This window comes from Chiloscyllium punctatum, chromosome 2 (assembly GCF_047496795.1).
Source record: "Chiloscyllium punctatum isolate Juve2018m chromosome 2, sChiPun1.3, whole genome shotgun sequence".
Lineage (NCBI taxonomy): Eukaryota > Metazoa > Chordata > Chondrichthyes > Orectolobiformes > Hemiscylliidae > Chiloscyllium > Chiloscyllium punctatum.
Window position 1 is genome coordinate 132,716,863 of NC_092740.1, and position 25,575 is coordinate 132,742,437.

The window sequence follows — 25,575 nt, forward strand, 5'->3', positions numbered from 1 at the left end:
CGCACACTCCACCGGCAATGACCAACTGCATCAATGCTGTCCATAGCAGTTGGCACGTGCCAATCTCACCACATTTTATGTTACAACTCCAACCTACTGAGATAGCAGTTCTCCAGTACCATTATTTGCAGTGCACAGACACCTTGGATTGTAGTACAGTCACAAAGCCATTTTGCATGCAGGAATAGGCACCATCTGATGCATTGAGCAGGATGTATGTCAGGGCTGATTTCTTGATTTCTTTGCACTCAATCCCTTTGCGCCTACTTTGGATGCTCACATCATCTATGCCTTGCCTTTTAGTGCTTTGTCAGCTCATTTAGAAGTTAAAGGCGCATGGTATTTTGTCTTGCCCAGCTATTTGGCATTGACATAAAGCCAAACAAGAACAGCATTCGATCTCAGCCGAGGAGGTTTGATGGGAGGCAGCACAATGTATAATGGTAGGAGACAATCTGTACTGGAGGACATGGGTTGCTGCTAGGGAGGGTGTTGGTCATTGACAGTCACAATCACCTTAGCTTTGATAGGACAACAGAACAGCATGATAGTTGATACAACTAAGCTGTAGGACCAGAGCTATTTAGTGATGAAGACATTAATGAAAGAGCTAGGTGGGGAAATGTGGAAGTTCAGTTCTGATGGTGTCAGCAGGGAGTTCAAGGGAGGAAGGAATATAGAGGTTCATGGGTGAAGGGGACTGGGGCTTTGATAACCAGGTTGACCCTGCAACTCACGCTGTCAATTGTAACCTCTGATGCCTTCCTTCCTCATCCACTTCACATAAAAGCAATGGAAATGGAAATTGGCTGCAAACACATCTGTAAAGTCTGCAGCCTTTACCTCTGAGCGAAGTGATATCCTTCAAGAGGAAATAACATTAATCAAGCAATTACGCAGTACAGGTTGAAGACATCTGTAGTCATTGCACCCTACATGTGAAATGTATATAGTATCCATATAAATCTTAGTTACAAGCAGCCTTGACACTGTCATTGATCATTGCCAATTATTGAGCAGCAAACTTGTAAGGAGATCTCAGCTATCTGTAAGAATAATAGGGTGGTCATGGTAAGGGATTTTAACTTTCCAAACATAGACTGGGACTGCCATAGTGTTAAGGTTTAGGTGGAGAGGAATTTATTGAGTGTGTACAAGACAATTTTCTGATTCAGTATGTGGACATAGCTACTAGAGAAGGTGCAAAACTTGATCTGTTCTTGGGAAATAAGGCAGGGCAGGTGACTGAGGTGTCAGTGTGGGAACACTTTGGGGCCAGCGACCATAATTCTATTAGATTTCAAATAGTGGTGGAAGAGGATAGACCAAATCTAAAAGTTGAAGTTCTAGATTGGGGAAAGGCCAATTTTGACAGTATTAAGCAAGAACTTTCAAAAGCTGATTGGGGGCAGATATTCGCAGGTAAAGGGACGGCTGGAAAATGGGAAGCCTTCAGAAATGAGATAACGAGAATCCAGAGAAAGAGTATTCCTGTTAGTGTGAAAGGAAAGGCTGGGTGGTATAGGGAATGCTTTATGACTAAAGAAATTGAGGATTTGGTTAAGTAAAAGAAGGAAGCAGATGTAAGATATAGACAGGATAGATCGAGTGAATCCTTAGAAGTGTATAAAGGAAGAGGGAAATCAGGAGGGCAAAAAGGGGACATGAGATTGCTTTGGCAAATAGAATTAAGGAGAATCCAAAGGGTTTTTACAAATACATTAAGAACAAAAGGGTAACTAGGGAGAGAATAATGCCCCTCAAATATCAGCAAGACGGCCTTTGTGTGGAGCCACAGAAACTGGGGGAGATACTAAACGAGTATTTTGCATCAATATTTACCATGGAAAAGGATATGGAAGATATAGAATGTAGGGAAATAGATGGTGACATATTGCAAAATGTCCATATTACTGAGGAGGAAGTGCTGGATGTCTTGAATAGCATAAAGATGGATAAATCCCCAGGACCTGATCAGGTGTACCCTAGAACTCTGTGGGAAGCTAGGGAAGTGATTTCTGGGCCTCTTGCTGAGTTATTTGTATCATTGATAGTCACAGGTGAGGTGCCGGAAGACTGGAGGTTGGCTAATGTGGTGCCACTGTTAAGAAGGGTGGTAAGGACAAGCCAGGGAACTATAGACCAGTGAGCCTGACGTCGGTGGTGGGCAAGTTATTGGAGGGAATCCTGAGGGACAGGATGTACGTGTATTTGGAAAGGCAAGGACTGATTAGGGATAGTCAGCATGGCTTTGTGCATGGGAAATAATGTCTCACAAACTTGATTGAGGTTTTTGAAGAAGTAACAAAGAGGATTGATGAGGGTAGAGTGGTAGATGTGATCTATGTGGACTTTAGTAAGGCGTTCGACAAGGTTCCCCATGGGAGACTGATCAGCAAGGTTAGATCTTACGGAATACAGGGAGAACGAGCCATTTGGATACAGAACTGGCTCAAAGGTAGAAGACAGAGGGTGGTGGTGGAGGGTTGTTTTTCAGACTGGAGGCCTGTGATCAGTGGAGTGCCACAAGGATCAGTGCTGGGTCCTTTACTTTTCATCATTTACATAAATGATTTGGATGCAAGCATAAGAGGTACAGTTAGTACGTTTGCAGATGACACCAAAATTGGAGGTGTAGTGGACAGCGAAGACAGTTACCTCAGATTACAACAGAATCTTGATCAGATGGGTCAATGGGCTGAGAAGTGGCAGATGGAGCTTAATTCAGATAAATGCGAGATGCTGCATTTTGGGAAATCAAATCTTAGCAGAACTTAGACATTGAATGGTAAGGTCCTAGGGAGTGTTGCTGAACAAAGAGACCTTGGAGTGCAGGTTCATAGCTCCTTGAAAGTGGAGTCGCAGGCAGGGGTAGGATAGTGAAGCAGGCATTTGGTATGCTTTCTTTTATTGGTCAGAGCATTGAGTACAGAATTGGGAGGTCATGTTGTGGCTGCTCAGGACATTGGTTAGGCCACTGTTGGAAAATTGCTTGCAATTCTGGTCTCATTCCTATCGGTAAGATGTTGTGAAACTTGAAAGGGTTCAGAAAAGATTTACAAGGATGTTGCCAGGGTTGAAGGATTTGAGCTATAGGGAGAGGCTGAACAGGCTGGGCCTGTTTTCCCTGGAACGTCGGAGGCTGAGGGGTGACCTTATAGAGGTTTACAAAATTATGAGGGGCATGGATAGGGTAAGTAGACAAAGTCTTTTCTCTGGGGTCGGGGAGTCCAGAACTAGAGGGCATAGGTTTAGGGTGAGAGGGGAAAGATATAAAAGAGACCAAAGGGGCAACATTTTCACACAGAAGGTGGTACAAGTATGGAATGAGCTGCCAGAAGAAGTGGTGGAGGCTGGTGCAATTGCAACATTTAAGAGGCATTTGGATGGGTATATGAATATGAAGGGTTTGGAGGGATATGGGCCGGGTGCTGGCTGGTGGGACGATATTGGTTTGGGATATCTGGTCAGTATGGACGGGTTGGACCAAAGGGTCTGTTTCCATGCTGTACATCTCTATGACTCTATGATTGATTATTGTTATCTGTATGAAGCAGGGGTAATCACATGTAACTTTAAAAGTCTCATCTGAAAGCCGCAATTCACAGAGACATTCCAAGATCCCACAGGCAAACAAAAGCATAGCACTGATCTTACCTCACCTTGAACTTACGTATCTCCAGCATACTGTTATAAGAAATGCAATTTCTTGGGTGATGTAGGAGATTCAGGGGGAGAAGATTTCAGTAATCCTACCACACCTACAATCTTCTATTTTATTTGTGCAATATGCCTTGTGCTGCATTCACCAGAATAAGGTCCCTATGTCAAAGGTTCATCTAGAAGCTTTCCATGGCCTTCCTTGTTGGAGTCTTCCATGTTCCTCTGCATTGAGGAGTATGCTCAACCCTCATTGTGTGTGATGTGAATGTTGACTGCTCCTATTACTGAAGACGTGTTCTGTTTCTGATATTCCCCACACAGACTTATTGGAACTCTGACCAATTGATCCAGCCACAGCAAGGGTCACCATCACTGCAGCTAAATGCCCCAAAACGTGAGGAGATCTTGAGGTGGAACGGATGTTTCAGCAAGCCTAGGACCAACAGCAATCTCCAGCGGTTACCAAACATCCTTCATTTGAAGAAGTTGCTGCTGAAGGTCCCCTCAGGATAATGAAGAGGTATAGGAGGCTGAGAGACTATTGTGCTCAATATCATTTCCTCCACTTGAATGAGGTGTATTGCTGTCAAGGACTTCAGATGTCTCAAATATTGTCACAAAACTTTGCCAGCTAATAAAACATGGACATGTGGCCTAAAGGAGTAGGTGGCCATCCTATTCTGGTGGCTGTCAAGGCGACAATTGCAGTAAATATTTATGTATCTCACAGCATCCAAGGATCCACTGCAGACCTTTGTGGGATCTCACAATCTTCAACCCACAAATATATCAAGGCTTTTACCATTGCAATTTGTGCCAGATCTCCCTGCTACATCTCATTCCCCAGAGTTCTATGCTGCAGCCCAGGCAGCAGACTTTGCCAAAATAGCTGGCTTCCCTCAACTACTATATGCTGGAAACACATTGCACTAAGAGAAACATATTGTAATGTAGCAGAAGAGGCTTCCATTCCATCAATGTACAAGTTATCTGTGATGATTGGTACCACATCCTCCAGACACCCTGGGAGCTGCCATGTAACTTATATCCTTGTGAACTCTAATGTTCCTGCTTTGTTTCAAGGGTCAGAAGCTTTACCAGGGTGGTTACTGTGAGTCAAGGGCTATGCTCTGCAAACGCAGCTATTGATATCATTCTGCAACTCCCTGACTGAGGCTGAATTAATGCAACCTTATTCTTCCACTTAGATCACGAGTGGAGCAGATAATAAGTTGCCGAACAAAGTGGTTTTGATACTTGGATTGGTCTCGGTTGGGTCGAGGAAGAATGTGCTGCAAAATCCTCACACAACTGGAGCAGATATACAGAGGATGTGATGGAAACTGAAGAGCTGTGAGCTTGCCGGCAGTCTTCTGCAGAGGAAAATGAGGACATTGTGCAGGAGGGATATCGCATTTGGGTTGCGAGATTACTGCAGCATCAAGCACACTGAGCTAGACAGGACTTAATTGACACCCAATCCCAATAGATCTGAGCTAGGTTCATTGATCACTCACTGACTGTGAATTTGTTGTTGCCCGAAAGGCAAGCAATGCCTATTTCATACAAGACGCAAATGCAGTTTTTTGTGGTTTTTTTTTTCCTTTGTCTTCCCATTGTTCTGTAAAAAAATAAACATTTTAAATCTTTTGAAGGCGTCCCAGAAAGTTATGCTCCCAATAACAGGATTTTGTGCTACACTGGCCATCTGGGAAGGAGGGGCATCATTTAGACAGGGCTATATTGTGCAATGAATGGATGAGCTGTATAGCTTGATTCTGGTTGCAAGTGTGCAAGTGCATTTGCATGAAATGACACTTATTCCACTTATATGCCCTCTTTCTTGTTTTCCTCCTACTTGTACATATTGTGAAGGATTATTCATGGCTGGCAGTGTTGCAGCAGCTAGCCTTTAAATATGGGGCCAGCATTGGAATTTCCTTTTGGTCCTGACAGTGGTGGGTACCTCCACCACCAGTGAGTACGAGAGAGAGAATAGTTGGCACACTGTAGAGATGTGGTGCATATGAGATAAGGTGAGCAGTTTAAAATTGAATGAGAAAACTTACTAAGTTCATGGAGAAGAAACCTTCCATGCAACTCCCCAAAATTGACACTTAGCTGATGTTTGGTAAAATTCAGCCCTATATAACTGGTCTGCCATGATCTGATTGAATGGAGATATAACCTCAATTAGCTCAATGTCCTTTCCTGTTCCTATGTATGTTCCTTGCCCTAATCAGAGGCAAGTACAACGAATGGAATAATCATGACAAAAATGCAAGATGGATATTGTTCGACAAAGATTGTGAAGAGTATCTTTTACAAAGTGAAATGGAATCAAAACTGATTTGTCCTTTATAAAATAAAGCACTCAGAACATGCAAATTAACAATTCAGTGGGGCAATAGTTTAAATATTTATGATTTGCTGTTCCTTCTTCCACGTGCAGCCATTGTTAAGTTTGAGAACAGCAATAAAATATTGTAAATTTTTCTTCCCATTGGGTGCTGTCAATCCATTTAAAACATCCATTAATCTCCTGTATAAGGAGGCAGCTTAATGAAATATTTCAAACTTATTTCTAGCCGCTTACAAGAGAAAAAGTAATATTTATTTCTCAGAAATAAAGAGTAATAATTTCATGGGTATGTTGTCTCATTAAATGTGCTATCATCTAGGAATTCCTAGAGGCATGGCACTCATCCACAGATTCAATCAATAAGCACATCGGCTTGGACCCAATATACCGGCCACTGCAGCGGACAGCTGGAACTGACAATTGGAAGCGGCAGATTCAAACCACTACAAATGCCGGAGGAAAGATCACAGAAGCGCTTCACAGGAGGCTCCCAAGCACCGAGGATGTCACCTAGACAAGGGATGAAATGTCTGTAACACAAATTCCCAGCTCGGTGAACAGAACCACAACAACGTGCTATCATCTCCCTCAGTCTCTGCAGCCAGTAATCAATCTGTACCAATGTGGTTGAGGACGTGATTCGGTAATGGACAGCCCAACAAGGCGAGTCTCCCACACCCACTGCAGACAACAGAACATCCAGTCTTTCAGTAGGAGACTATAAGACATGCCACTCTGCAATTTCCTTACTCAGATTTATATCTTAACATTGCATGATCCATCCATCAGCTCTGTGCCCAAAGCATTCTTTGCAGGAACTGAAAACAGAAGAACATAAGAAAAATGAACAGGAGTAAATCATTGGGCTTCTCAAGCATGCTTTATTGTTCAACATCATGATCAAACTTCTCCATCATCTATACTTTCATACTATATCTATATGTTCTGTGATTCCGTCAGTGCCCAAAAATCTATCAGTTTCTGCCCTGAATGTCCTCAGAAATGCATGACCTTAAAGTGAAGAAACATCTCTTCATCTTAGTCCTAAATGGCAGTCCCTTTTATCTGAGACAACAAAAACATAAAAATGAAGAGAAGGAGTAAGCAATTCAGCTCCTTGTGTCTGCTCTGCTGTTTAATATGATCAGGGTTGAGATCAGCTCAGCCTCGACTTTAGTTTTCTTCTTGCTCTCCGTAACCCTTCAACACATTACTAGATAAAAATCTGTCTATCTCCTCCTTAGGTAGGTTATGCCCCAGCATCCACTGCATTCTGGGGTATGAATTCCAGATTCATGACTCTTTGTTTGAAGTAATTCCTCCTCATCTCTGTTTAATTCTGCTACCCCTTATCCTCAAACTATGATCTCTCGTTCTAGATTGCCATACATGAGGAAACATCCTCACTACTTCAACTTCTTCAATCCCTATTAGCATCTTAAATACCTCAATTTGATCTCCTCTCATCCTTCTAAACCTCAGAGAGTGTAAGCCTAAACTGCTCAATTTCTCTTCATAAGATAACCCCTCATCTTTGGAATCAATCTAGTGTATTGCCTCCAAAACAACTACATCCTTCCTTATGTAATGGGACCAAATTGTATGCAATATTTCAGATGCAGTCTCACTAATGCCTTATACAGTTGCAGCAACACTTCCCTACATTAATACGCCATTCCTTTAGCAATAAATGCCAATGTTCTATTTACCTTCTTTATTATCTACTGTATCTGCACACCAGTTTTCTGAGATTCATGGACATGGACATCCAGATCTTTCTGTGCCAAAGCATTTTGAAGTTTCTCTCTATTTAGATAATAAATTGCCTTTCTATTCCTCCAACCAAAATGGATAACCTCACACTTATCAACGTTAAACATCATCTGTCAAATTTTGGTCAATTCACCTATTGTAACCATATCCATTTATACAATTTTTATTTCTTCATTGCAACTTACTTTCCCATCTATCTTAGTGTCATCTGCAAATTTGACTGTAGTATCTATAATCTCTGCATCCAAGTCATTAATATAAATTGTAAGCATTTGGGCCCTAAGAATTGAACCTTGTGGCATTCGACTAGTTACATCTTTCCAAACAGAAAAAGCCCTATTTTTGTTTATATCTTGTCAGCCAGGGAACAAATACACCAATATCAAACCTATCAATTCACTAAACTGTTTTACGCAGTTCTGAATCTTGAGAAAATACTCTGACAGTTTTACTGCCTCCATGCCTGGGCCAACTTTTTGTCTGAGCCTGTTTCGGCCACACTTCACTTGTTTGTTTTGGGGAAAATGCAATTTTCCTCAATATGCATGACTGTGCCATCTTCTGTAATGTTTTGTGAATTAGGAATGCCTCCAAAGTAGAGCGAGCAATGTTAAAAGTTGTAGCTGTAACCTCTCAGCATATCTGTGAACAATGCGTCTCACTCAATAAGGCAAGAAAGCAGCTATGAGGTTCCAGCACAGCTTAGCATGGCATCAATCTCCTTCATTGTTACTTTGCTCAGCTTTCACAAGTGAATTCTGGGAAGTCCATAGTTAGCCTCAAACCCATATTAAATTCATTAGTGGCTGATGTATTGAAATGATCAACCTGCCTATCCTGATCAACCTGCCTATCCTTACCAACCTGCAAATTAACATTCTGCAGTGAAATACCAAACCCAACAGGCTGGAATCATTCTCCTGGTGCATTGGCTATTCTTGCATGATTGCCCATTGATTTGGAAGGTGCTCTCTTCTGACTTATCCCCTGGTGAATTTCTGCAGTACATCTTGTGGATGGTGCACACTATTTCTATTGAACATTGATGGCAGACAGAGTGAGAGTTTATGAATGTGGTGTCTATTAGGTGGGTTGCTCTGTCCTTGATGTTGTCAAAGATTGAAATGCAATACATCATTTTGTTGGTTGGAGAGACTTTACATCTTTCACTTCAGAAAACATATTGCCCCATTGAGACAATAAAATTGCAACATATAACAATACGAGTGAAAATGTATAAACACAAATGCATATCGTAGAAAATGATTGAACAGTTGTGCCTCTGATACACCCTTAGAAGATCTTATTTTCTTCTCTCTCCCACTGCATCTAGTTGCGGGCCTTACATGATTAGCTGGTGTGGAGGGAACCTGAGAACTGTCAACATCCTGGTGTTTTTGAAAACTTTTTTGGGTGTCTTCTGGGGGCTCAGGACCTAGAGAGTCCAGGCCAGCTCTGAGTGTCTTCCACGGGCACACTGCCTCAGCTGCTAGAACAATGGAATCAATAACGAAGGATATATGAGTTGGCAGGGTGCTTCTGGAGTGCCCTGAGAAGAAGCTTCCAGGGTATTTGGCTGTGGCATTTCCTCCCTGTGGGCTGCTCCTTGTGCTATATTGACTCTTTTGTGAAGAAATGACATTGAGGTGCATGCTACATTCTAGCCTTGACACTGCTGCCTTGTACACACGGGTATAGCATAGCAGATCAATGCCGGTTTTGAGTCTGGCTGCCATTCTGCTATTGAGTGTTCTGCTAGAACTGTTTTAATTGAGTAAAATAGATCCAAACTCTTTCTATTGTCTTTCTCTGAATTTTCCCAACTATTTAACTTACCCTAGGTAATGTGAATCAGATTACAGTGCCCCTGTAAAATTCTCTTGATTTTGATGTGTTTTCCAAAGTACCAACATATAATGCTGCCAATTTTGGAAAAGTAAATGCTTCACATTAATAATTTCTAACATTGTGGCTTACTATGTAGGTACTTAAGCACATCAACATCAGAAACATGCTCGCTAATTACTAGAATAATGCTTTAACTGGAAAGGTATATCTGTTGTTCCATTGGCACCCTCATTACTACTGAAGAAACCATAATCGCACAGTGACCAGATGGATTTTGAAAGTGTTCATCGGTTTGGATGTTGATCTACAGTGGTCTGATGTGACACCTTATATAGATTCACTGGTGATGTTGATCTCATCAAATCATTCACTTCAGTAGCTAGATAGACTGTAATTTAAATGGAGACAGATGTTCTATTAAAATTATCTGTGTTTGTCATCAGTTTATATCGTCTGATGTTGCTGTCTGTGATTTTCAGGACAGCTCTGAATTCTGCTAATTGTCACTTGGTAGTGCAGACTTTTATTGAAAATGGAGTCATTTTTGCTAATACCTAATGCCATGTGAGGCAACAATCTCTTTCACAGCAGTTCTACCTAAATTCTAATTATTACATTTTTAATTTAGTTGTTGACGTTTTTGTTTTTAAGAAAGGATGCACAATTAGTGTGAGGGAGCGCTGCCTGAGGGAAGCAGAGGCTGAGTGAGTATATCTGGGCATTTGATTCAAATGGGCATTCAATGCAGGGGGGTAAATTCATGTTTAAGTCATATTTACTTCAAGCAAAGTGTGCTGAGTGTGGATTTTGGTAAAGAGCAAGGAGGATGTGCTTTATTGCTTCTACTCCTTTTTAGTAATGTCATTGTCAGTTCCAAACTGTTATTCAGGACTTTCTTTAGATTGCTGTAAAAAAAAAAGCAAATTATTATGCAAATAGCATACTTGGATTTAACTCAACACCAAGAAGGAGGAAATGTCAGAATTAATATAATAAAGTAATGTAAGTAATCAAAAGCAAAATAAAGTTAACATAAGAGAAGTAAACATATTACAGGCTACACAATCCACCTATTTAACAGTGCAGTTTAATTAAGTGGAATGTGTAGCCTGTAATATGTGGAAAGTAATAGACCCTATTGGTATCTTAGATGACCACATGTGAAGGAATTTGAACTCTAGGATTGGCTCAAGATACTGTGGTTCTTCTGTGAGACTGAGAGTTATGTGGATAGCACATTCAGAGAGGGGAGTTACACTGCAGCTTAAGAGTTAGAAAGGTGATTGCCTTGAATCTAAGACAAACAAGCAAGCAGTCTAGGAGCCTCCTGGTGAGTGGAACCCACTTACAAATCAGTTTTCTGTTTTGAAAGTTGATGAGAGCACTGGTTCCTTGAGAGAGTACAGTCAGAATTACATTTGAGGCATTATGAGTGGCATTATGATTGTACAGGAGGATATGAAAAAGAAAGGAAGAGCTATTGTGATGCACTTCACTAAAGTTTGGAGAGACGGATAGTACCACCATATAAAGAATAAGTTAAAATTGTATTAAGGAAGAAAGCAATAAAGGTTAAATCAGGGTTACTGTACATGCTAAAAGTGTTGTAACATTGGGGAGTTACAGGTATAGATTGCAATGTGGAAATGCGATGTTGTAGCAATGACAGAGACCTGGCTCAAGGAAGGCAGCACTGTGTGTTAAATAAACCTGGGGACAAGGTGTTCAGAAAAGATAGAAGAGGAAGGAAAGAGGAGGTGAGGCATTATTGATTAAGGAGATCATTGCAGTGTGGGAGATAGATGACTGTCCCAGAGGGTTTAAGGATGGAATCAATTTGATTAGAGTGAAAGAACAAAAAGGGTAAAATTATTTTTCTTAGTGTAGTCTATAGCACACAGATTATTAGAATAAATGTAAAGGAATAAATCTGCAGGGAAATTACAGAGAAATACCAACATGATAAGTAATTATTACCCAATGAACAATTGGGATATTGGTAGTGTAGGTGTCAGTGAGGCACAAGCATTGAATATACACAGCATAAGAACGTAAGAGCTAAGAGTAAAAGCTGGTGATTTTGAGCTTGCTCTGCCATTTAAGTGATCAAGACTGATCTCATCTCAGCCTCAAATCTACTTACCTGTTCAACGCCCCCCCCCCCCCCCACTTCAACCTTCAACCCACTATTAATTAAAAACCTATCTCCTCTTTGCTCAGGGACCCAGTGTCCATTCTGGGATAGTGAGTTACACAGATTCATAACTTTTTTAAGAGAAGTAATTCCTCCTCATCTCTGCTTTAAGTCAGTCACCCATTATTTTGAAACTATAACCTCTCATTCTGGATAGCCCCACAAGTAGAAACATGCATCCTATGGTAAAAACAATGACTGCAGATGCTGAAAACCAAATACTGGATTAGTGGTGCTGGAAGAGCACAGCAGTTCAGGCAGCATCCAACGAGCGGCGAAATCGACGTTTTGGGCAAAAGCCCTTCATCAGGCTTTTGCCCGAAACGTCGATTTCGCCGCTCGTTGGATGCTGCCTGAACTGCTGTGCTCTTCCAGCACCACTAATCCAGTACATGCATCCTATGTCAACTTTGTCAGTCGTCTGTAGCATCTTAAGTACCTCAACTGGATCTTCTCTCATTTTTCTAAACTGTAGAAAATATAGCCCTAAACGGGTTAGTCTCTCCTCATAAGTCAAGCATTTTATCTCTGGGATTAAATTGCCTCCAATGCAATTATATATCCTTTCTCAAGTAAGGGGACCAAAACTGGATGCATTATTCCAGAAATGATCTCGCCAATGCTTTGAGCAGTTGCAACAACACTTCACTACTTTTACAGTACATTTCTTCAGCAATGAATGCCAAAATTTCATTTGCCTTCCTTAGTACCTGCTATGCATGCATAGTAGTTTTCTGTGATTCATGCATGAGGACAGCCAGATCCCTCTGCCCTGAAGTATTTTGATGTTTCTTTCCAGTAACTGAGCCAACTGGCTTTCTAAGTTCAATCTGAAGTGTAAATGCTATGTAAGCACGTCCTTACTCCTCAAACAATGACCAAGTGCTGAAGTTCACACAAATATACGGTTTTAAAATGTTTTATTTTACATAGTTAAAAATCACACTACACTAGGTTATAGTCCACCAGGCTTATTTGGAAGCACTAGCATTCGGAGTGCCACTCCTTCTTCAGGTGGTTGTGGAGTAGGACCATAGACATGGAATTTATTGCAAACGATTACAGTGTCATGCAAGTAAAATGATATATTTAACAAACCTCGATTGTTATTTTATATAGCCAAACATTTCTGCCCATAGTGCTTCGTTTTTTGCACTGTTGCAAAAGACAATTGATTAATTTGAATTACAGTTACTTTTGCTACCTGGGCAAGTTTGGAAGTCAGTTGCACGTTGTGAGATCCCATAATGATGTACATGACCATTTAATCTGTTTTGGTTGTTGGTGAAATGTTTGGCTAAGAAACCAGGAAAATGGCTTGGGCAGCTTCAACTTCTGGCATATGATCTTTCATGTTAATTTTGATCATGCAAGCATATTACATTCAATGGTAATCTGTGTTGTGTGTTCACATGCTAGATCGGGGTAAATGGGCATTGCACCTATAACCTTCTTAGCTATAAGATTATTACTAACTAACGAAACTGAGAAGATACTGGTTTGAAAAGCAGCCTGGAAATATTTAGAAGCAACTCAGTGAATGAAGTTTCTTCAATTCTCCTCCTCAGCAGGTGCCAATTGGAGATTCACTTGTTTCCCATTTAATTTCTTTTTGATTAAGATTTTATAGGTGAAGGGAGGAGAGCAGTTTAAAATTCACTAGTCCAATTTGTTGGTCCAGTATTGCATTACAACAGTTTTATCTCTTTGTAATTTGTTAATTTCTAAAGAATAGATTCAGCCATGTCAATGTTGTCAGTTTATGCTGGAATCATGTATTAATGCAGTCTTACCTTTGGATATGTTATGTTTTCACAGCGTGTCAGTGAAAAGGTTGGTGGTGCGGAAGGGACCAAACTAGATGATGACTTCAAAGAAATGGAAAAAGTAAGTGATGCATCTATTCTTCTGAATGAATTTATCTTTTCATATTCCTGGCTATGTCTTTCAATTATATCATAAAATGATGAATTGGACAGTGTCCTATGTGAAATCTCTGTACACTATTGTTGGTCATGTGCTGATGTTTTGTTAGAAAGGTACATTCAGGATATCACTCATAATTAACTAGCAAAAGATCACAGAAATTAAACATACAAAACTCTTTGGATTAGATTTAAAACAAATACAATATCCATCATTAATTGCAGAGGGTTTTCATTGCAGTTAAGAAGGTGAACTTCTTTGGAGTTTCTCCCTTTTCTCTGTCGTGACTTTATCAGAAACCTAGTTAATTGGTGTCAGCGCTTTTTCCATCAAAATTATAACAGAAACCTGGAGAGGTGGTAAAGCAACTCACACCTGATATTTTCTATTTTCTAACAACACGATATTTATAGGAAGCAGTGATGTGTTGCAATGTAAATCAGGTCAAATCATGAAATTAAAATCAAATTTGCCATCACATTTTCAAGGCTTTATCTTTAAACAGAAGTGCACAGACCAAGTGTACTAATCATGATATACTGAAGACAGTCACTGAACCATAGCTGCAACTAATTTTATTATTATGTTTTTGAAATATTAAGATGAGTGCTTTGCTGAATCAGGTTTAAAATATGACTTAATCCAAACTGCTGTGAATTTCATTATTTTGCATTACAGATTTCCTCTGCAGTTTTTTAAAAATGTGTACAAGAGGGATGGCCAATAAATCAAGGAGAAAATAAAGGGAAATGTTAGCTTTGGGTTGTAAAATATGAAGGAGGGAGAAAGGATTGGCAGAGGTCAGGTATTACATTGTTTTCTAACTTTAAGAGAGAATCAGTTGGAATGGAATGGAGGACTGTGGAACAATGTATGGAGCCAATGTAAGAACAAGGAAGAAGTCTAATTACAGTCAAGTTACTTAATGTAATTTACAAGCAAAATGTATTTTTTTCTAAAGTGATTTCACTATAACTACTAATGGAATCAGGCGGTCTTGGACCATAGTCAGAATGTTCTGCTGATTCTGGTGTGTCACTGATACAACCTGTAAATATTATGCTAGTTTTTCTCAGTCGCAGTTCAGTAGAACTGTTCAATTAATTTTGTAATGTTGCACCAACATTTGATTGAAATGCTAAGTTTGACAGAGGCCATCTTGATTTTGATGATTTGATAGAATGTTGTTACTGATTGTATTTCATTTGGCTATTCAGTGAGTGAGTTTGAGGATGCAAGGGAAGGTATAACACAGAGGAGATTAGAAGAGCTTCTTTCTGATTCTGCTTATCTCCCCATTCCTGACTGCAGCTGTGTTTTGCATTCTACATTGGCCTGAGGGTTCTTGCTGGTATTTTGATGTTGTTCGATCACCAGCAATCTGTCTGCTACAGTCCAGACATCACTGAATTAATCCACATCAGGTACAACATCACATTCACTGTGGGTTTCACCATTAAGGTGCATGACTTGCTTCACTTCTGAACTTCTAACCCAGTGCTTAGTGCAGATTGGCAAACAGGAAATGAAGTGAAAACATGAATGGTAAGTGCTGATAGCATTCAACTAAAGATTTAGAGAGAAAAGGGCATTTTGTAGAGCATGGAAAAAAAATCAAAATATGATTTAATTGTTGCTCTGAAAGAAATTTGGAGGTGGTTCCTACTGAGTAAGTGTGATCTGGAAGAATGGAGTTTCAAGTAATGGAATAGATGGCTGTGAAGTTATTAACATACAGTTAAAGATCAGGTCAAACACTGGGAATCTCTGAATTAAAGGGAGGTGATCAATCAAAGGGGATATTTTAGATTGCATTAAGGGTTGTTGTGCCCAAGGTTTTTAAAGATATAAATCACTTTAAAATACTGAACATTCTGAATGTAATTACTCATTAATGTTAATGTTTCTCCACTTCTTCACACATTTACTGTTCATGTGGCTGAAAAAGTGATATTTTTCCTTTCTAATTACACTCCTGTTTATTGTTAACAAAGTGAAGGTCTGTGATGGGAAAATTTAAGTAAAACTATTTCTTTTTATCAATTTGAAATAATGTAAAGCTTAGTAAATCATTGATTGAACCAATCACTCAAACTATTTCTAAATATTATCATCAAACATGTGTTGGTTGTTATGTGTTGTGCAGACTTTCAATGGGCTAGATCATACATAGAGACATATTCCTCACATCCTGACAGAAATAGTCTAGCTCCCACTGACTCAAAAGCTGACTGCCGGCCGCAAGCAACCTTAATTGCTTCCAAATGGAGTGTAACTTGTTCTATTCAAAATTGTATTGTTAATGTGTTGATTCCAATTGTTAATTGTATATCATCACAGTAAGTGGTGCAACTTCACATGACTTGGTCTATGCAGTCTCATAAAAGATGTAAAACAGAGCAGCGAGATGTGTTCCAATAAAGCTCCAATTTCATATACCTCTAGCGACTTATTAAGCATTTTGTATTAGTTCTATAACACCAATAGTGTTGTACAGTGTGGTACTCCTGCCTCCATCTGGGAGGAAGCCCCATCCAAGAAACATGCTGGCCAATCTGATCGGATGAAGAAGAATAATGGATCCTGGTCTTAGATGTAAGACTGGTATCTTGGACAAACCTTCCCAGCAGATTCAGGAGAGGTAACTGAGGAGGGTTTGGCACCAAGGTAACAGAAGCTGGAGGCACAAAAGTTAATGGAGGATCTCTTAATTTGGATCCACAACAGAAGCTCAGACACCATTCTTTGTGTATAGAATTTGTTAGCTGTTCAGCTTTACAGCTCCTTCCAATTCCTATTCCTGCGTATTCCCTCCTTCTATCACACCAGCAAATAAGTTATCAATGAACCTCAATCACTGCTTAACTAATGTTACATTAAGTGTTATCTTGGGACAAAGCCTCTGATGGGTACAGCAGGGCACTTGGAGAGGGCATACAGCCCTTTCCTGATAGCATTAAAGTGAATGCTGCTAGGGTAACTGCTTTGCCTATCTCTGCTTTTACTGCATATTGAATAGTGGCAATGGCAAAATGACCCCCTTAGGTGGCCATTAATTGTCCCTGGCACCTTCCCCAAATAGCGTAATATGGGAGACAGGTCAGGTTTGGATGGAAAGGTGGATGGAAGACCAAATGCCTCATTTTATGAGCTCCTGTCTTCAATTACGCTAGCTTGACACTAAAATCCAACCCAATATGTAGATTCATGCAGCAATATGAAGGAATAAAATACAGTCGAACATAATACAGTGCTAACCATTAGAGTTATACATCACTGAGCAATAAATCTGTCAAAAATTTCTATTATTCTGTAAATCAGCTGAAATTTCTGCCAGTATTATGAGTTTTTTAAAAATATTCTGACATATAAATTGACTTGGCTCTCTGCACAAAGAAATTTAAAACATAATTTATTACAACATTTCTGAAAGACATCCAAAATCTTGAAGATGGGCAGAAACCCTGGATTGGTGTAGTCTACAATACAGTGAAAACACTCAAATTAACTCTGACATTGTCCATGTATTATTACATGTGGTGTGAATTAATATATTTTCTATGTTTGAGTAATGTATTTGTGGGCAGATTACATTAGCTTCTGGCCTGGTTTCTGGACAACTGTTATTATGCTTTTTTATTCATAAATGAAATATAATTAATTGGTGTTCTGGCTGTTGAGGTCATTAAAATACTAAAACTGGAGCTATGCATGGATGAATGAAAGAATGCATGCCACCGACATTTGGGTTTCACCATATTCTGAGGTCTAACATTTCAGGTGTATGCTTGAATCTAAATCTTGAGATTCAATCTCTACAGTTAACTCAAAGCCCTGTAGATCAGCAAAGAACACATGACAGGAGATTCTTCTCTGCAACAAACTGGAGAAATTAACTAATTTACCAACAACAATAAATAAAACATATTCAAACCAAACTATCAACAGCTGTTATATCTACCTTGAAATCAGCTAATGTAAGGCAAGTCAAGCTTCAACTTGCTTCCTTACTGGTCTGTGTGATATAGTTGCACATAGAAGAATCTTGTTGCACTGCTGGGGCAGCCGGATAACAGAACAGATTATATCTCAGTCTCCACGTAATGTAAATTCTTGTGTCATGACCACACCAGGGTTGTCTGTAGAAATGGTCCATTAACTACAAATTTGTATAGTCCATTTTTTTAGTTTTCCAAATATTCCAATTTTAAAAATAACCAGCAGCAAAGCATTCATCTTAACACCAAGATAAATGCAAGTTTATTGCACAACATTGCATGAAAATTACTTAATAAAATGTGATATAATTATTCACTAAAATGCAGATATAAAGCTTACAGGCATGGTCAAAATGTACTTGTCGGATCAGTCCATTATCATTGCAGGCCTGTTACTTCTTGAAGATTCTTTTTCCAAATGAGACGGTTGAATACATGAATTCCGCAGTTCTGAAGGCTTCTGTCGTTGAATGGTTGGAGGTTGCTTGTGTTGGTGGGCATGGTAGGTACAGTAAAGTTTGGGTTAGAAAGGTTCTTGTTCCTCACTGGTAGTGTTGCTGCATTCAGAATTTCCTGTTGAGTTCTGACAAAACACGTGTAAAACAAGTTAAAGAATTAGGCCACTCAGCCCTCCAAGCCAGCAACATTCAACAGGATCATAGCTGATCTGTTTGTGTTCTGATTTCACATTCCCATCTACCTTCAATAACCATTGGGTCCCTTACCTAACCCCTGCCTTACAAAAATATTTAATGACCCCGCTTCCACCACCTTCTAGGAGTGAGAGTTCCAAAGTCGCAGAAACCTTTCAAGAAGAAATTTTCTCTCATCTCTGTCCTAAAAAGGCAGGCCATAATTTTAAGACAGTGTCCCCTAGATCTGGACATGCCCATAAGAAGAAATATCTGTTCCTCATCCCCCTTGTCAAGACCAGTCACAATCTTATTAACCTTCAATTAAATCGTTCCTCACTCTTCTAATCTCTCCGGAAAATAAGCCCAGTTTTTCCGGTCTTTCCTCATAAGGCAACCTGCTCATTCCAGATATCAATCTAGTAAACCTCTGTTGGACTGCTTCTACTGCATTTGCGTCACTTAACAAAGGAGCCCAGAATTGCCTGTAGTATTTGACATTATCTCTCTAATGCCCTGTATAAATGAAGCATTACTGCCTTATTTTTTATGCTTAATTCTTATAATAAAGTATAGTATTATAGTTGCCTTTTTAATCACTTACAGAACCTACATACTAACCTATTATAATGTGTGCAGTACAGTACCTGGATCCCTCTAGACATTCTTGATTTAGATTGTTTTATTTTTCCCACTGGAGTGAACAACTTCACATTTTCTCAAATTATACAAAATCTGCTAGATTTTGCCCACTCACTTAACTTACGTACGTATATCACAGTCTACAACTTGGTCATCTTCAAAAGATACTTTCATACCCATCCTGATGTCACATGCAAATTTAGTCACTGTGCCCTATGTTCCTTATCTGTTACAAATTGAAGCATTTGATGGCCCAGCACAGTCACCTTTCAGAGCCTGTTTCTCACATCTTGCCAACTTGAGAAAAGATCCATTTATGCATGCTCCCTGTTTTCTGACAGTCATCCAATCTTCCATCCATGCTATTATACAAAATTAAAAAAATGAAAGATGTGTGGATTCTAGAAATCAGAAACAAAACAAAAATTGCTGGAAAGCTCAACAGGTCTGGCAGCATCTATGGAGAGAAGTCAGAGTTAACATTTTGGGACCGGTGATCCTTCCTCAAAACTGGCAGCATCTGTGGGTGATGCCAGATCTGCTGAGCACTACCAGCAATTTCTGTTTTGTTCCCTGTGCACCATGTGTTTCTACTTTGTGCAGTAACCTTTTATGTGGCACCTTGTCAAATGCTGTCTGGATATCCAAGTAAAGAACATCAACTAGCTCCCCTATATTTACAGCGCATGTTCCTCCTGTAATGCCTCTTTCATAATCACTACCGAAGCAAAATGGCAGCTCTATTAATTTTGATGCATCATTGTTCCACAAAACAAAATCCTTTATGGTGCAATTTCCTGTGGTGTCCTTCCAATCTCCTGTTTTCTCAGAAGATTTGGATTCTTGCATCTTCACAAGAGCCCATTATTTTCTTCAAAGGTTAATCAAATTCTAAGTGTTCCCATTATAATTAATGGTGAGGTAATACATCGATCTGTTTACTTTGTGTAACTGTAGGTGTTGCCAGTCTCAATTTCCATTCCTGCTTCAACTCTGCAGAGGTGGGGGTCCTCGTGGACCACAGAGAAGGGAGGGGTGGTGGGGGGGGGGAGGGGAGAGAGAGAGTGTGAGTGTGAGTGTGTGTGTGTGTGTGTGTGTGTGTGTGTGTGTCTGTATCTGTGTCTGTGAATTGGCCTTTATAGTCTCCTGTACACTGTAGGCCTGTGCAGCCATCCCATAGGCATCAGACATCACCACTGTGTATGGGCGGTGGAGGTGGAAAGACAAGTAGAGGTAACACGATCTGGGGCCATATCCACAGGAGTAGCCCAGCTCTCCAAAGGGATACGATGGCAACCCAGATCAAATGCACTGAGACCAGACCTCGTCTTACCTGATTTAATCTTCACACTGCATGTTTCAAATGGCAGGTACTCCGAAATGCATCTCTTCGTCCACAGCGTGGCTTCAGTTCCCACACTGGCTGAGGTTAACGTGAAAAGCTGTCCTTCTCAACCTTTCCTCTTGCCTGAGGTTAGGTGACTGTCAGGTTAAACCACCATCAGTTGTATCTCCCTCTACAGACTACAAAATGCACCTAGTTCCAACCCTGTGAAAAGGCAAAATGCTAGGCTTAGGAAGTGGGCAATGAATTCTAATGCCTTTTGCCATTCTCACCACAACAGAGAGGATCTTCATTGTGGGAAAAATCTGTTTTTCTGTATCCTTTTTAAAAAAATCAGATTAACCATTTTTACAAAATGTATGATAGTGTAATTATGCAATTGTGACAGTTTACATTATATTTTAACCTCTTTTTCAGATATGAAAAAACATTAGAAACCACTTACTTGCAATGACAGCCTTTACAGTCTGATCCAGAATTATCACAGTTGGAAGTTTGAGAAAGCTTCTGATGAAAAGACTCGAAAACAATCTTATTTATTTTGATAGTTGATTCTTATATTTTGCAACAAAATGACTTGTGTTTTCAAAGTATTATTATTTTTCACAGAATGCTCCAATTAATCTAATGCTTGCAACTATGAAGCTGTGTTGAGAAGGAGTGTTTGTTAAGAATAAGGCAACATCTGGCTCGATTTCATAACATATTCTCCCACAGTTCAAAGCTGTGCAGGTTAGGTGGCTTAGCTGTGGTAAATGCAGGATTATGGGGATAGAGTTGGGGGGATGCTGTTCAGAGGGTCGATGCAGACTTGATGGGCTGAATGGCCTTTATCTGCACTGTAGTGATTCAATGATTTCCAAATACATGATTTCGTTTTGGGAGTATGGCCTTATAGTTTTGCAAGGTGTATAATTCACTTGTATAATATTGAAAAGCCAAAGATTCATTTTACTGCATTTGAGATTTGATGGGTATGGTTTCATTGCACTCCAAGTCACGTATGCTCATTAGATCTGATGGAATTATTTTATCTGATGTTCCTGTGAATATGACATTCTCCAAACAATCCAAAATCAGCCAGTTTTTGTAATTAATTGCTACCCTTTGACCTCTGCTGGGAACAGCATTTGTGGAGACATGGAGGAAGACAGAAAGAACTCAGTTACAATCCACTGCCAAAGAATGTGATTAGAATCTTTGCTTACTCCTAAACCATGGTAAGCAATAGAAGGACTAGAGAATATTCAACAGACCCAAAAGTGAATCAGTCGCTTTGAGAAAGGAGGCAAGGAAGATGAAAGAAAAACAAAATGCCACTAGGCATGCAAAGATAGGTGCAGCAAATCAAAACTTGCTGTTTAAATGCAATAATTATGTTTCAACTATTGCGGATTTACATCATTATCTCCCTGTAAAATTTCAAATAGTTATAATTTTGTTTCAAAATGTCTTGCTGGAAAAGCGCAGCAGGTCAGGCAGCATCAAAGGAACAGGAGAATCGACGTTTCGGGCATAAGTCCTTCTTCAGGAATGAGGAGGGTGTGCCAAGCAGGCTAAGGTAAAAGGTAGGGAAGAGGGACTTGGGGGAGGGGCATTGGGAATACGATAGGTGGAAGGAGGTTAAGGTGAGGGTGATAGGCCGGAGAGGGGGGGTGGGGGCAGAGAGGCCGGGAAGAAGATTGCGGGTCAAGAAGGCGATGCTGAGTCAGAGGGTTGGGACTGAGAAAAGGTGGGGGGGGAGGGGAAATGAGGAAGCTGGAGAAATCTGCATTCATCCCTTGTGGTTGGAGGGTTCCTAGGTGGAAGATGAGGCACTCTTCCTCCAGGCGTCGTGTTGCCATGGTCTGGCGATGGAGGAGGCCAAGGACCTGCATGTCCTTGGTGGAGCGGGAGGGGAGTTAAAGTGTTCAGCCACGGGGCGGTTGGGTTGGTTGGTCCGGGTGTACCAGAGATGTTCTCTGAAATGTTCCGCAAGTAGGCGGCCTGTCTCCCCAACGTTTAGGAGGCCACATCGGGTGCAGTGGATGCAATAAATGATGTGTGTGGAGGTGCAGGTGAATTTCTGACAGATATGGAAGGATCCCTTGGGGCCTCGGAGGGAAGTGAGGGCCTCCTTCTTCAAAGACCGTAATTTCCCCTCAGACGTGGTTGACAATGCTCTCCACCACATCTCCTCCACTTCCTGCTCCTCCGCCCTTGAGCCCCGCCCCTCCAATCGCCACCAGGACGGAACCCCACTGGTCCTCACCTACCATCTCACCAACCTCCAGATACATCGTATCATCCTTCGTCATTTCCGCCACCTCCAAACAGACCCCACCACTAAGGATATATTTCCCTCCCCACCCCTATCAGCGTTCTGGAAAGACTACTCCCTCCGCGACTCCCACGTCAGATCCACACCCCCCATCAACCCCACCTCTATTACTGGCACCTTCCCCTGCAACCGCAAGAAATGCAAAACTTGCGCCCACACCTCCCCTCTCACTTCCCTCCAAGGCTCCAAGGGATCCTTCCATATCTGTCAGAAATTCACCTGCACCTCCACACACATCATTTACTGCATCCGCTGCACCCGATGTGGCCTCCTAAACGTTGGGGAGACAGGCCGCCTACTTGCGGAACATTTCAGAGAACATCTCTGGTACACCCGGACCAACCAACCCAACCGCCCCGTGGCTGAACACTTTAACTCCCCCTCCCACTCTGCCAAGGACATGCAGGTCCTTGGCCTCCTCCATCGCCAGACCATGGCAACACGACGCCTGGAGGAAGAGTGCCTCATCTTCCACCTAGGAACCCTCGAACCACAAGGGATGAATGCAGATTTCTCCAGCTTTCTCATTTCCCCCCTCCCCACTTTTTCTCAGTCCCAACCCTCAGACTCAGCATCGCCTTCTTGACCTGGAATCCTCTTCCCGGCCTCTCTGCCCCCACCCCCCCTCTCCGGCCTATCACCCTCACCTTAACCTCCTTCCACCTATCGTATTCCCAACGCCCCTCCCCCAAGTCCCTTCTCCCTGCCTTTTATCTTAGCCTGCTTGGCACACTCTCCTCATTCCTGAAGAAGGGCTTATGCCCGAAACGTTGAATCTCCTGCTCCTTGGATGCTGCCTGACCTGCTGCGCTTTTCCAGTAACACATTTTTAAGCTCTGATCTCCAGCATCTGCAGTCCTCACTTTCTCATAATTTTGTTTCAGCCAACCAGTGTAACTTGACTGATTGAATAGCTTCATGTTGTACTACCTAAATTTGTTGAGATAACAGAAAACATTGTGCCTATCCATCTCACCATACAGGTTGTCTTTTTCTCTTGTTGCTGTATTGTAGATTCTACACATACTAAGAATGCAGGGGGTTATTACATAGCCTCAGAGTTTATTTTCCTTTGATTTCTTCCTGTTTTCAGAAAGTGGATGTTACTAGTCGAGCAGTGATGGACATAATGACCAAAACAACAGAATATCTACAGCCCAATCCAGGTAAACTATCACTAAATGTCTTCGCGGTGTGGACATTATAGGGCAATCCTACTGTATTAGTCTGGTTTCACTATGAGAAAATAAATTCACAAATATTCAAGCTGTTTTCAGGATGACTTTTCTTTTCCTGTACCCTGCTTCATAAAATGCTTCCAAATATATTACAGAACAATTTAAAATGACAGTGACAGCAAAAATCCTCTTAATCTTAGTGCTTTTTTACTGCGACTTGCTAATTCGAATAGCAAGACTGAACCGTCCACTCTGATGTGATTCTGCACATTGCATACTTTGATCTGCTTAGTGCAGATTGTATAGAACACACAATGGAACAAATAATCAAGGCACAACCCATTGAATGATGCTGATCCCTGGCATAATAAAACATTTAACATGTAAACCTCTCCAACCAACTTGTGCATCCCACAGATACTGCCTGATCTGTAATCCTGACATAAAATTACTTTTAGTTGTGTTTTATATCTACTTCTATCTTATTGTGTAGACTGAGAAATAAAGCAGAATGCAGTGTTTATGATGAATGTGCTAAATTAGATAAAGCCTTGGCTAAAATCAAGACCAGTGTATTTCTATCTGAGAGCTAAATATGAAGATGGAGATTGAAACATAAACAAGCGAGTCAGTGTGGTTGCATTATCCAATCAATTATAACCAATTAGTGTTGGAGATTTGGTGTATTTATATATGTATACCTGATAGAAATGACAAAGAAAGACAGGGAGGGAGATATGTCAGTAAGGAATAATTTAGGGAAAGGAAAATGAACATCGATACATACTGAGCAAGCAGATTTGAGTGTTGATGGGCCTTAGCTGAAGCTCCTTAGCAAGAGAGACACGGAAAGTTGTGCTGCAAGTTTCAGAAGAGGTTTTGCTCTTTTGAAGTCATGGGTAGGGAGCGGGGAAAGAATGAATATACTTGGGGAGAATTCCCATCCAGGGCTCATTGATCAACTGCACTAACTTTGATGGCAAAACAACAAGACCCCATGGAACTGGCACAGTGCCTACCTACACCCTTCCTTGGGAGTTTCTCTGGCCCTGCTGCCAACGTTAAGCCTTTGTAAAAATGCATCTCACTACATATGTGCTCGTAACTCCTGTGATCAATATTGGTGATAAGTCACTCCTTGAATATGCATCACCTCCTTCTAACAGAGGCCAGTTGTATTAAATAGATCTCAGAAAGACATTATACATTAAAGAAAACAAGATGATATCATGACATGACAAGTGTACAAAAATGCTGTTTTTATACATTCAGTCAGCATTCAGGCTGTTACTGAGCAGCTCATTTGTTGAGAAGCAGGCAACTAGTCAATCAGTAGTCAGTCAGATAACTACATAATATGATAGTAACCTAAGCAAATATCTCTGGAGAGAGAAAAACACAGAGTTGGCACTTCAAGTCAAATATGCCTTGTCGGAACTTTTGGAAACAGTTCTCCAGCAGGATTGACAGCACCTGTGGAGAAGGAAACAGATTAACATTTTAATTCAAGGAACAATTCCAAATGAGATTTATATTTGAATTGAAATGAATCTGTTTCATTCTCCACAGATGTATCTGACCTGTTAGGTTTTTCCCAAGCATTCTGTTTTTAATGGCTTATGTTTAGTGAACTTATCCTATTGCTCCCATAAGATGGTACTCCAGTTTTTAAAAGCAGTTGAACGCTATGTTTC

General features: G+C 40.6%; 1 protein-coding gene across 2 annotated transcripts in view; it reads left to right on the forward strand.

Annotated features, from left to right (window-relative positions):
- Positions 1 to 25,575, forward strand: part of LOC140489964 (endophilin-A1-like) — a 161,351-nt gene that overhangs the window by 114,041 nt on the left and 21,735 nt on the right. The window contains exons 2-3 of one of the 2 annotated variants that reach the window (XM_072589064.1): positions 13,659 to 13,727; positions 23,797 to 23,869. In XM_072589064.1, the coding sequence (XP_072445165.1) occupies positions 13,659 to 13,727; positions 23,797 to 23,869 (142 nt within the window). Of the gene's footprint in view, positions 1 to 13,658; positions 13,728 to 18,181; positions 18,267 to 23,796; positions 23,870 to 25,575 lie in introns of those variants that run through there. The other variant, XM_072589065.1, reaches the window with a different exon arrangement.